At 43.1% G+C, this 13158-nt stretch overlaps 1 protein-coding gene across 1 annotated transcript; it reads right to left on the reverse strand.

Moving 5' to 3' along the window:
• Positions 1-267: 267 nt before the first annotated feature.
• On the reverse strand, positions 268-12139 carry CHGB (chromogranin B). Its single transcript, XM_057703238.1, has 5 exons — positions 12091-12139; positions 7969-8015; positions 7416-7503; positions 843-2449; positions 268-535 (listed from the first exon to the last, which is right to left on the reverse strand). Exons 1-5 carry the CDS (start codon positions 12137-12139, stop codon positions 452-454), a joined length of 1875 nt encoding a protein of 624 aa, XP_057559221.1. The 3' UTR covers positions 268-451.
• Positions 12140-13158: the final 1019 nt, after the last annotated feature.

Raw genomic sequence — 13158 nt, forward strand, 5'->3', positions numbered from 1 at the left:
TGCTCTTTTCTTTTTTTTCTATTCTGCATCCAAACACCAACAAACCAACAAATCTTAGGGTTACGTTTTAGAATTTACTTTGAAGAATGGATCTGAAAGTCACACTCCTCCCTATTAGCCCAAAGGAAGCTGAGAACATGACGCTTTTGGCCTCAGGTGAATTTTTATTACTTCAAACTGAGACAAACATTTTTTCAAGGATGGTAGCACAGTCATTGTCACAAGCATGTTAATATATCTATTTTTGGATAATATGCTACAAGTCATGCTATTCATATTTTCAATAACTTTCTGGCAAAAATGAAAGACATTTCCAACCATGTCAAACATTTGATGAACAGTAAATTCTACTTTCTGCCTTTGGGTAAATAGATGGGGTCTTTCAGTGAAGTGGTGGAAAATAGATCACGTGTGGGCTGCTTTTGAAATCTGCCCTTTGCTCCAAAGACCATCAGCCCCTTCGATTACCACTAAACTTCTCAGCTATTTTCTGTAGTTCCAGATCCATCGCAGCCAAGTTTTCAAGTTCCTTTTCCTAGAAAATACAGAAGAGTGGAGGCATGAGGTCTCAGATCAATTTACTTTTCTGTAGTTTGAGGGAGTAAGAAGAGAAAGGGGAATTTTTGATATGTTAGAAGCTATAGGAGGTACCCCCACATATGTTAAAGGCTACGGGAGATAACTCCACATATGTTAGAGGCTACAGGAGGTACCCCCACATATGTTAGAGGCTACGGGAGGTACCTCCACATATGTTAGAGGCTACAGGAGGTACCTCCACATATGTTAGAGGCTACAGGAGGTACCCCCACATATGTTAGAGGCAAAGCCCCACACTATACCTCTTCCTCCGTCAGAACTCCTTGGCCAGCCCTCTCCTCTTCATTGTCTGCTGCGTGGTGGGGGCTCATGGGCTCCTCCGAGTCATAGAAGTCTGGGAACTCAGCTGACTTCTTCCTGTAGTGAAGGAGCTGGTCCAGCTTGGCTACTCTGTCATACTGCCTTTTCAGATCCAGTTTGGGGGCCAGGTTTCTCTTCTCGTTTGCCCAGTCGACATCCTCCTCAAAGGGCTTTTTCTCCCACCAGTCATAGTTGTATTCTGGGAAGAAATTCTTCTCATTCAAGGTCAGCCCATTTTCCTCTTCACCCTCAAGAAAATTGTCATGCACGTGGTCTTTTCTCTCAGAACGAGTGCTCCTCCACTGGGGAGGCTCGTAGTACGGGTTGCGTAGCTCCCCTGCTCTCTTCTTTTCGGGGATGTGATGGGGAGCATACGGTGTGCCTCGAAGCCTGGCGTCTTCTCTGTTCTCTTCAGCGTTCTGCGGCCACTTCCCTTGGGCTCCTTTCTCACCTTCCTCCTCACCGTCGTCGAGGTAACTTCTCAACTCGCCCTGCGGATGCCGCCTCGCCTTGTCCGTCTGGCTTCCCTGAGCACGGCGGTGGGCTTCACCCAAGAACCGCTTCTCTTCAGCCCGGTGTAGACTGGGGTAGGCTGCCGGCTGCCCTCCCAGGGCGCTGCGGAGGGCCCCGGCCTCCAGGCCTCTGTCCCCCTCCCGCGCCTCGCGGGCCCCCTGCGCCAGGCCGTCGGGCTCCGGGCTGAGGCTGCTTCTCCTGGCCGCTGGCTCTGGGCCCTCCTCCTCCCTGGGAGGCCGTGGAGCCCGGTGCGCCTCCGGCCCTCTGCCCTCGTAGCGGGCGCCATCCAGGTCCCCGGGGCCCCTCACCTCCTCCCCGGCCGTGCCCACGGGGGGCTCCTCCCAAGGCTGTCCCCTTCCCTCCGGGGGAGGATTCCCCTGCTGAGAGGCTCTGTCGGGCCGGCTCCTCCCATGGTGGTGTCTGGGCCTCGAGCGCCGTTTGTCCACTTCGGGGCTGGCATCCTCCTCGCTGTCCTCGGGGCCTCCCTGGCCCTCGGGGCGGCTTTGCGGCTCTCCCGGCCGGTCCTCCCGGCTCCCGGCCTCCTCTCCACTCTCCTGGCTGCTCCTCTCCCGGCTGTGCGACGTCTCGGGGCCCCGGGCAGACTGTGCATCGTATCTGGACACGAACTCCTCTTTCTTAGCCGGAGTCTGGTTCCTTTGGTTGAGAAAAGCAGTCTGTGCCTCTCCTGGCCCTTCGAGGCGTCTCTCCTCATGGCTGCCTTCCCCACGCTCCCTTTTCTGATATTTTTCCGCCTCTTCTTCCTCCCCGTCCTGTCCCTCGCTCTTCTCGGAATAGGAATAGCGTATCTTTGCTTCTTCGGCCACTCGGCTGCCCTGGGGCTCGCGCGCCCGCTCTCGGCTGTGCCCGCCGCCCTCCGTGTCTGCCACTGTCGGGCCTTGGGCGTCCTCCTCCCCTGTGTCCTTCCTACCCGAGGGCCCCGGGACTAATGAGGCGTCAGCTGGGTCTCTTAACAATCTCACTTCAAACCTTGTGTTTTCATTTGCACTTTTCTCTTCATCTTTGAGCTCTTTTCCACCTATAATGAAAATTGAGAAGAGTAAGTATCACTTCAGAATTGCTTGTGGTTCAGTAAGCACCAGCCTCAATGATCACTGCAAATGCTAAAGAGCCTGAAAATCCTTGGGTAATTTTTTAAGTTAATAGAGAATATACTCAGATTACTTTTAGAAGAAATGGAATGGGAACATCCCTGGTTGTCCAGTGGTTAACACTCTGCACTCTCAATGCAGGGGGCCGGGGGGCCATCCCTGGTCAGGGAACCAGATCCCTCATGCCGCAACTAAGACCCAGCGCAGTCAAAAAAGTAAATATTAAAAAAAGAAAGAAAGAAAGAAAGAAAGAAAGAAAGAAAGAAAGGAAGAAAGGAAGAAAGGAAGAAAGGAAGAAAGAAAGAAAGAAAGAAAGAAAGGAAGAAAGGAAGAAAGAAAGGAAGGAAGGAAGGAAGGAAGGAAGAAAGGAAGAAAGGAAGGAAGAAAGAAAGAAAGAAAGAAAGAAAGAAAGAAAGAAAGGAAGAAAGAAAGAAGAAAGAAAAAGAAAATGGTATGAAAACTCCTTAGCTGTGTTTAAATATGATAATAAATTCTCTCTATATTTTTTCAAAACACCCAACAAGCATCTTTCAATGAGCAAATTGAAACCCAAATATAGGTTTATAAAATACTAGAATTTAGAACCAGAAGACACCTTAGAATTTGTGTAGTTCAACCTCCTCTTTTTGTGGACAGAGACATTGAGGCTCAGAGAGGTATAATTCAGGACCATTCTTTCCATATTTGCTCTAAGTAGGGGTTTAAAAGTTAGCATTTGTGAAAATAGCTCCCACTGGAATCCAAATTCACAAATATCAGATGCAACAGAAGATTAAAAATGTTTTAAATTATTAATTTATCAGACTTTTAGTAGCCAATCAACTGTGTAGATGTAACTTAGCAGTAAGTGACAGTATAACTTAGTAATTGGTGATAAGCAGGGTGTATGTTTCTTCCCTGAGAAAACTGCACAGCAGTGGAAATGACAATGTCCTTCCCTCACTCAGGTTCCATCTGCCCCACACGTTCTCAAATGTTGTGAGAATGAACTTCAGTAAAATGTTGACAATGAACTTCAGTAAAATCTTTTTCTGCAGGTTAACAGTAGATGGTATAACCGATATTTTAATTGAATGCTGTTTTTTCTTATCTTTTCCAAATGTCAACAGCATTTTACTAAATCTTCCTCAACTCAAGGGCATGCCGTGAAAGGAGATATATAGTTAACAGCGTCTGAGTTGTTAGCTGGGAGGGCTAGGATTTCAACTGATGTCACTGAGTTCAGATAGAGCACCTGAAGCCGAGGTCACTCACAGCTCTAGGCTGACGTCCTTGCCATCTACAGTGGGAGCCACCAACCCTTTGTGGCTACTGAGGACTTGAAATGTAGCTGGTCCAAACTGAGACATGCTGTAAATGTAAGAAACCACCAGATCTCAAAGACTTCAGTTGGAAAAAAGAATGTAAAATATCTCAAATTAGTGTATCAATTATATGTTAAAATGATATTTTGGATGTGTAGGATAATATAAATTATAAACATTGGATGTATACAAATTATATATCGAATAAAATAAATTGGACAAAATTAAATACATTATTAAAGCTAATTTCCCCTGTCTCTTTTTACTTTTTTAATGTGGCTACTGGAAAATTTGAAATTGTATCTGCGATTCACATGATATTTCTATTGAATGGCTCTTGATGAGTCATTTTGAACTGACATTTGCAAAATAGAAAAAATTGGTCTGTAGTGTAAAAATGTCCAAGAAATAGCAGTCTATTCCTCTCTGCCTAAAAGCCCAGCCTGGCATGATAATATTCTCATGTTTTATGAGGCAACTGAAATGTCCCTGACCTTTCACAACCAGACACCTGAGTGCTGGGCCCTCAACAGTGCCTTTGCCTTTTAAGAGCCAGTGGTGGTGTGTGCAGCAATGAAGCGGGCCTGACCACGTGGGCACAGGTAAGCAGGGAGGCTTTGAGCAGGTACTGATGTCATTCAGACAGGATCTCAGCTTCCCGGGGCAGAAGCTGTGTGGCCCCTTTTCTACTGCCTGCTGGTGGAGAAGTATTTTTATTTTTTCCAGGTTAAATGTGTGCTGTCTATAGCAGCTAGCCTGAGGCTTAGCACTTCCTCCTAAACTTAGCTTTAAGCCCCCTCAGGTGAGATCTGAGGAGGGCTGTGATTAGCAGCATACAGTCTTGTCAGTATGTAAAACCAAGGTGTGAAGCTCACTCTTCAAGGAAAAAGGGGGAAATGCACCTTCCATCCCTAATTGTCATGTTGCAAAGATGACCAGATCAACCAGGTCAAAGTGATTCTTACACCTGTTAAGAAATTCAACTATGAATTCAACTAAGGTCTCTTCAAGCCATAAAACAATGATTCTTTCCTGCTCCCCAAATGTTCATTTGCTCAGTGTGTGCTCACTCCAGAGATGTGCTGGAGAGAGTGGGAGTGGAGATGGAGGTGGGCTGTGGATGGCAGGGAGGCTGCATGAAGGAATTCATCCATCTAGTTAGCAGAAATCTCCACCAGTCTTTGATCAGCATAAGACATATCAGCAGGAGAGAGAAAACCAGAATAGGACAGAAGTGTGGACAAAGAATGTCACCTGCCAAATCAGTAAACAAAGGATGTTGTGGCCATCAAGCCACCAGCCACTGCAGCCACATCTAACTGTGTACCTGGAGGGGATTCAGAATAGAAAAAAAAAACCAACAACAAGATAATAAGGTGCATATCAAAGGAATGGCTTCAATAAGCCCATACTCTTGCATCTTCCAATACATAGAAAAGTGCTAAATTCATTACTTAAGATGTCTGGTTTTCTTTAATTAACAGTAATCTTTTGATGTTCTGACCACCTGGTTTTTGTTGCAAAAACTCCTATGTATCCTGGCTCCTGACTTACCTCTTCAAAACAGTCCCTCAGAACTATTTGAGAGGCTGTCTCCTGGGCTTAAGCCCTTAGTATGTACATGGAATAACACATAATTCTCAAATTTTAGGTTGTGCTTTTTTTTTTTTTTAGTTGACAGAAGTTATGAACTAGTAGCCCAGAGGTGAGTTCTGTTTGGCATAAATAACATTTTTAGTAAATTTGAATTCAGAGGCAATACTTAAATACCCAGGAGATATTGCTTAGATACCCAAATTTTAAGTTCTTTTGAAAAATCCCAAGATCTGGTTACAGAATCTATATTTCTGTCACAATAGGGTTCAAGCTGAGAAAAATCTACTGCCCCTTAGAAGGGGCATGTATCCTCCAGTATGTGAGTTACTTCCTGTCCTGTTTTATTTCCTTCTGTTCTTTGTCTGTCTGGCCATGGCTGGTGTTTCGGTGCAACCCCGGGGGAGCTCAAATCTTCCCAATCTCAGCATTTAATGGCTCTCTGGGTGTGATGTCTCCAAGGTCCTGATAGACATGGATCATTTGATTTTTACCAGTTTTCCTGGGGCCCTCTCAAGAGACCTCAAAAGACCCCAGGGCACACTCAGTAATGAGCGGAGGCTAGAATCCTACCTGAGGGCTAGGAATCTGATCTTGGCAGTTAGCAGAGCCCTACAACTCTTCCCTAAGCAATCATGGTTCTTTGATGACCTAGCATGAGAGACCCCAAACTTCTGCATCCATCTGGTAAACAAAGAAAGGGGAAGGGAGATAATGAGATGGGTTTGCCCAAAGGAGCAGCCTTTATTTCCTGCCTGGAGACCCACCCTGCTCTCACTCATTCCTTGCAATGGCTCATTCTAACAAGCTCATTCCCATAATTGCTGGAAAAGAAAGTTGGGGAGAAATTCAGAAAGAGCTATGTAGGCTGGGAGTGGTAGGGAAGCTTCCTTCCACAGCGCAGGGGGCTCCTACAGCCTCAGGCCCCCACCCCTACTATGGCTATCCTGAAGCCCCCAGTGGGGGGTTGAATCCCCCCCGGGAAACTCTTTTGGCTAGTCACTAATACTTGTTTTTATAATTTTATGCATGGGGCCTCATTTGCAACAATAGAAAGAGAGTATTATCTTGTAATGGGAGATTTTGAAGGTGAAAAGAAAAAAGAAAATCCACTGTTCCTAGCCTAACTAAAAATTTAGAAGCTGAGAAAGGTGTTGAAGAGAACAGAGCTTTTTGGATTTGTTTGAATCAGTTTGACTTCATACTAAAAGAGATGTATAGTTTTGTAAAATTTATCTTTTCATGTCAACTCCCAATGGCTACTGCTCATATCACTGTTCAAATTTTGTTTTCAACATAAGCTGCTTTGTATAGAGCAAACATCCCAGTCTAGACTCAGAAGGCCATTGCTCTGACTCCTTGGATGCTCTAAGTCTACCCCCACCCCTTCCAGTTCTCAGGCCTGAACTCCTGATACCATTTGGTAGTATCTCTCATTCTGATAAGCTATGCATTAAAATGGCTTAACCAGTCTGTCATGTAAACAGGCCAGACGTTTCCCAGTCACCTTTCCAAGCATCTAACTCCTAATTATCAGAAGAGTAGAAGGCAAAGAGAAGAATAGTTTTTGTCTCCTTCTATCCTTTCATCTTCCAGTACTTCCAGAACACTTCGCCCCCCTTCTCTAATCACAAACAAGCACTCCCCATACCTCCCTCCATCCAAATAAAATCCTGTTTTAAAATTCCAAACTCTCAAACTAAGGAATTGAGAATTGATAGACATCTCACAGACTATCATTGAGTTCAACTCCTTCATTTTACTTAGAGGAAATAAGCCCAGAGAGGCAAGGGGTCTTCCCCACGTAACATAGCTATTAAGTGGCAGAGCAGGGTCTATAAGCCATCTCTTATCTCCCCAGCTACTGATCTAGCCTGTAGCCTTCCCACTGCATCACACTCTGTTTCATATGGAGGTAAAGTGGAAGGTGAAATGGAGGAAACAAGAGAAAGAACTACTCAAGGGTCAAAGATCTCTTGCAGTGGAGGGTACTTACTCTTCTTCAGGACTTGTCGGCACTCAGGGGTGATGGGTGGAGTGTGGGTCAGGGCATTTGAGAGGACCTCGATGATGCAGCGAGTCACCTGGGGGAAACCCAAAAGCAGGTTGGCAAAGCTGGTATCACTGGGATGCCTGACTACTTAACCCAGAGCTGCTGTCGAGGGAGGCTTGGCTATGTGACCTCTACTGATGCAGAACTCTTGGGTCAGGAATGTAGATTTACAAACAGGATGGTAATGAAACCTCCCAGGCCTCCCCACAGAGCAGTGCAAGAAGGCACGGGGTCAAGACTATCCAGAGAAGAGAAATAAACACCCATATCTGAACAGATTAGAAGGAAAACAGTGTGATTACAGCTGTCCTCAGGGGAACTAAAACATCCAGGAAGGAGGTAAAAGCCCAGGGCAGGAGGGTCATCACTTGCTCCCATTTCCTCATTGCTATTTGTTTTTTCTGTTTGTTTGTTTTTTGTTTAATTTGATGAAATAAGGAGTGGAAGAATTCAGAGTCTAGATATGTCTAGATTCCAGACTTCCATTTCAACTTACCATTTCCTCATTGTGGGTCCTGATGTCCACTGGCATAGAAGTAACAGCTTTGAAAAAAAAATAGAATAGGAAATGAGTTGATTTTTGGAAGCTGTGTGTCCCCAAACTCACAAAATCACCCCACCCCCCAGCATGTTACTTGGAGGGAGAGGCAGCGTCAGAGCTGAGCACAGTGGAGATAGTTGGGGATGTCTGCCCCAGGGACCAGAATTGCCCCAGTTGTGTGCATGTGCAATTGCGCGCACACACACACACGCACAGAGCTGTTTCCTCTAGTAATGTCATAAACATGATTTGGAAATGAATGCTATCTTATATCCAATATAAATCAGATCCACACAGGGGGAGCTTCTGGGCTACTGGTAATATTCTGTTTTCGATTTGGGTGCTTTTTACACAGATGTGCTTAATGAGTGAAAAATTCAGTAATCTGTATGCTTATGATCTATATGCAGTTTTCTATACATATATTACATGTAAACAGAAAATTTTAAACAAACCTAGTTTAAATGAAACCAGGGTGTTCTCCTCAACACTTCTGCCTACTCATAAGGTGTAAAGAGCTGAGATTCCCTCTGCCTCTTCGTGTCCTCAAGAAAATACTTTCCCCAAAACTCACTTCCTTTAAAAAAATGTGGTTATGATGATCTTATACAATTAACTACCCCGTTTTGCCCCCCGCCTTTTTTTGGACAAGCATGCTTGTGTGCCTCTATCAGTGTTGCTTCCCCCATCCCCCATGGTGTCTGCAGCCATATAAAGAACATGGGAGGGATCCAATTTTACCAGGACAGCATCGAGTCCATACTATCATATACAGAGAGATATTTAACAGATGATTCATGAGGATGCTGCAAGAAGACAAATTTTAATTTATTTAAATTAAATTTCATGAGATTCTGCTTATTTTAAACCAGTGATTGAAGTGCCTTTGTCTCAGGAAATGCTTCAGGTGGTTTTAATTTTACAGTGTTTTTTTGTTTGTTTTTATTTTTCTCTTTCAAAGTTGCTTTGATTCTTCTGTCACTTTGACTTTGTTCTGTCTAAGCTCTTTCCACGGGAGAAGCTCAAAGCATTTACCTATAGGCCCATCTCCACATTTCTCCTGACACCCCCTGGAGAAGAAACTGCTCTTATGGCTGGAGAAGCTTTGTGCAGGAGATTCTTCTAAGGTGTCTCTCTGAGACAAGTGAGGGGCTAGCTGGAGCAAGAGCAAAACTCTCAGACGTAAGAGATGGAAGCTGTTCAAATGTAGCTTCTTATTACCTGACCTTTCCTCCCCAAATATTTGCTTTCCAAGTCTCTAACTACCTCCTCCCAATCAATTACATATCATACAGGCTCAATCTAGAAATAAAACTCCCATTTCATTTACTCACCTTACTGAATTTTCCTTTTCAAAGCACAGCCTGGGATCTACTTCAATTGTTTCAACAGGCCCAAAGTTATGCAGCATGTTAAAATCATTGGTAAAATATTTAAGAAGTGGGTAACAAGATATGACCCCACGATCTTCCTGAAGGGTAGTTCAGACAAGACCTGGATGGCCACCTTTGGCACCCAGGGTCTGATACGTTGTGCCATTATTTTATTCTCCAAATGGCTGTTACTTGAGAACATTCCTGCTTTGGCACTTATTCTTTCCACCTGAGATCTGTTAAATCCTCTGAAAAGAAATAACTGAGAGAATTACTCCTGTAATAAACTAGAAGGTGCCTCTTAAAATTTTAGCTTTACTAAACTTTCTTTGGTAATGCAGTTTCTTGCTAATAACTTTTTTCCCCCACAAATGTCTAAGAGGTGGTATTATTAACTATTGATATTGCTAAAGTAGTAACAGTCACCTGATTTGGGGGGAGAGAAATATTTTTCTTTTGTGACTAAAGAATGTGTAGCTCATGTTTGTTTTTACAGAACAGTCCTGTTTCCTGTTTGAGGTTCTTCAGACATCTTTTTGATGGGAAGGAACTAAGGTCTCCTTATGAAAGATTATTATGCATCTAGTGAGACATCTAAGTTCCACTATATTTCTTCCAATAGAATCTGTGAGCAGCAAAGTAATAACCAAAGATATGTTGATACCCCTAAAGTAGTTTAACTTGTTTTTGTATAAGTTAAGATTAAGGGGGCACAAAAGAAAACCCAATGATTATGATAAAAGTGAAGTAGTCAAATGGCAGAAACATTTTCAAATAATATCATATGATAAGTCTGAGAATAACTTCCAAAGTACTAATATTCCATAAGACTACCAAACTAAGGTATGATCCCAGAATAAAAATACAGCTATAAAATAACATGGTACACAAGCTCTTTTGAATTCTGAAACCATCTTACCTAATATAATATGAATAGCATGTAGCTCCTTCACTCATATTAAGTTTTAGAGTGTACAGTAACTACTGTAGAAAGGTGTAGATCTCCCTTCAGAAGCTCATAATGGTAGGAAATGAACCAGACGGCTTCTCCAGGTTTCCTGTGATTTTGCTAAATAACAAACTCTGTTTGAAGGCTACCATGTCTCATTTCCAAGCAGTTGGGGGAGGTGGGAATGGGGAATGACTGCTAATGGGTATGGAGTTTCTTTCTACAGTGATGAAAATGTTCTGAAATGTGATAATCTGCAAATGTACTAAAAATTACTGAATTATGCACTTAAGTGTGGATTTTATGGTGTGTGAATTATAGCTCAGTAAAAATTTTTTTAAAGGATATAGTATCTCAATTTTAGTTGATGTTAAAATATAAACTCTTCTTAAAATATTATCTTCCATAAGAGCCATAAATATTTTACCGCTATAGTTAAATGTCTCATAAATGACATTGTTTTTGTGGTTTATAGCACAATGTATAGCACAGGTTTAGCCTGTTAAGCAATTCCTTTCTGAAAATATTTTTGACCAGGAAGGACTCTAAGTATTCATTTGGTTTTCTTTAATTAAATCAAGAATATTTTAGGCAATTTGTAAGAGTGACAAGAGTTTTAGAAAATTCTGAGTGTATGTAGTTTGCAATAAAATAAATTACCACTGGCTTTCATTTTCTCTTTACATTTGGGATCCAGTAACTGCTATCAACGAAACCTTCATATTCACGGATGGCAGTGCCTCCATTCTAGTTAGGAATCTAAATCTCAGATAAGAACAATATTCTATGAGGTCATTAAGACAGCTAAAAAAACCCCTGTAGTATAATCTGGTGGTGGTATATTTACTCCTCAATGGATTCATAGGGACTTTACTTCAACACACACACACACACACACACATTTCCCCCCCAAATCTCCAAAGATCATTTCTCTGAGATTCAGAGTAGTTTGAAAGATCAATCCCACAATTTCCCACACATAATGAGACACTGTCAAATATCTACTACTTAAAATTTCATCCTCCCAAATTGACTAAAATGATTTTTTTTAACTACTCTAACAATATTTTTTGTGGTTATTTTATACTCATTATTTTTTCTGGAGTGCAAAAGTCAAAATAGCTCTTGCAGTTTCCATTTATAATTTAAAGGTGGATTAATTTTAGTGAGAAATAACCTCTCTCCAGAGACAGAAACACAAAATACAGAAAAATATTACACTAAACCTGTACATACATATACATGAACACACACATATGAATGTGTTAAGAAAAAAAGATATATCTTATATACATATATACATAAGAAGACTTACTTTTATCTAACCATGTTTAAATAATAATAACAAAAGAAATTATGCAGTTGCCAACTAAAGTCATCTGACGTTAAAAAACCAAACAGTTACAGATACAGAATAAGACTATAACAGCATCCTTCTAAACAGGTAGAAAGGATTTGACATTTTAGAAGTGAGCACACAATGCGGGGTTTCCTTAGAGGCGTGGGCACGTTTTTTTTTTTACATCTTTTGGTTGGGCTAGGAAGCCCTCTAGCTTTTTCCAAGTCAGACGTTGGGGTAGGGAGTTGAAGGGAATCACCCAGGGAAGAGACGAAATTAAGAACCTCGAGCAAGAGGGAGAAAGCTTCCACTCAATCTCCCTCTCTCCCGGTATCCCCCAGCCAGGATGCGCAGAGCGCCGCGGAGACAGGGCTGGCGCTGTCCGCGGTGCTGAACGGCCCACCGCGCCCACTCACCCGCCAGCATCGCGGCTCCCACGAGGCCGAGAAGCACTGCCAGCTGCATGGCCCAGCTCTCCCGAATATGCGCGAAGACGGTGGCGGCGGCGGTGAGTATACGCGGACGGAAGGCGAGATGAAGATGCTCCGGGAAAACAGCCTTGTATCCTGATCCCCGCGGTGTGGCGCGGTTGGCGCAGGCCCGGCTCTTTTAAAGGGCAAGCTGGGGATGCAGGGCCTGGAGAGGCGGGTACCCAGGAGGCTGCACCCCCTCGCTCAGCCCTGACGTCATGAGGCGGCCTCGGGGGCGGGGGCGCAAGCAGAAAGCAGTTTACGCCAGTCCAGTCGCCTCGGTGCTCTGGGCCTTGAGCGGGGGTGGGGAGTTAGGCAGAAGAAGGAGTGGAAGGCTGAGGGGAGGTAGTTAAAATCTGGGTCGGAGGGTGGGGGGAGAGCAGTGAGGTCCTGCTTAGATTGTCCAGGCTTATTTCCCATCTCCCCGCACCCCGCCCCCAACCTCCATATCTAGAAACGTGTGTTTGAGGCTGTCTTCATTGCTGTCAGTTGGCAGAGAGCCAGCTGACTATATTCAGACTTACTTTTTTTTTTTTCTCATTTTTTTATGAACTTTTTATTATTTTGCTTTTGACATTTAGATCTCCATGTACAGGGGCGTGGGGGTGGGGAGCCTTTGGGAAGAGGGTTTCTCAGGAATTCTCTCAAAGGAGAATGACAGAGGAAATCAATATTTTCCTTAGGAACCAGGGCTTTAGAGCTTTAGAATAAACATGGAATGAGATATGGATACAGTCACTTTTTTTTTTAAACCATATCACCTCCTAATTGCTCTGGTGATTTTTTTTTAACTGAAATGACCATATTTCTCCCCTGCCCTGTTATTTAACCTTGAAAAAAACCTAGAGTTCATATGTGTATAGGTATATTTCTGGACTCTTCTAGACTATCAATCCATTCCATTTCAGTGGTCTATTTGTTTATCCTCAGAGCAGTACCACATTTTATCAACATAGCTTTTATTTTTTATTTATTAAAAAAAATTATTTATTTATTTATTTATTTATTGGCTGC

This window comes from Hippopotamus amphibius, chromosome 12, assembly GCF_030028045.1.
Source record: "Hippopotamus amphibius kiboko isolate mHipAmp2 chromosome 12, mHipAmp2.hap2, whole genome shotgun sequence".
In the NCBI taxonomy this organism is placed as follows: domain Eukaryota; kingdom Metazoa; phylum Chordata; class Mammalia; order Artiodactyla; family Hippopotamidae; genus Hippopotamus; species Hippopotamus amphibius.

Bases quoted from the DNA above. Each gene is read 5' to 3' on its own strand.
- CHGB (XM_057703238.1), bottom strand. From the start codon at position 12,139: ATGCAGCTGGCAGTGCTTCTCGGCCTCGTGGGAGCCGCGATGCTGGCG. The intron at 7,504-7,968 runs GTAAGTTGAAAT...GGTTTCCCCCAG, and splicing joins GGACCCACAATGAGGAAATG to GTGACTCGCTGCATCATCGA. The intron at 2,450-7,415 runs GTAAGTACCCTC...TTTTCATTATAG, and splicing joins CCGACAAGTCCTGAAGAAGA to GTGGAAAAGAGCTCAAAGAT.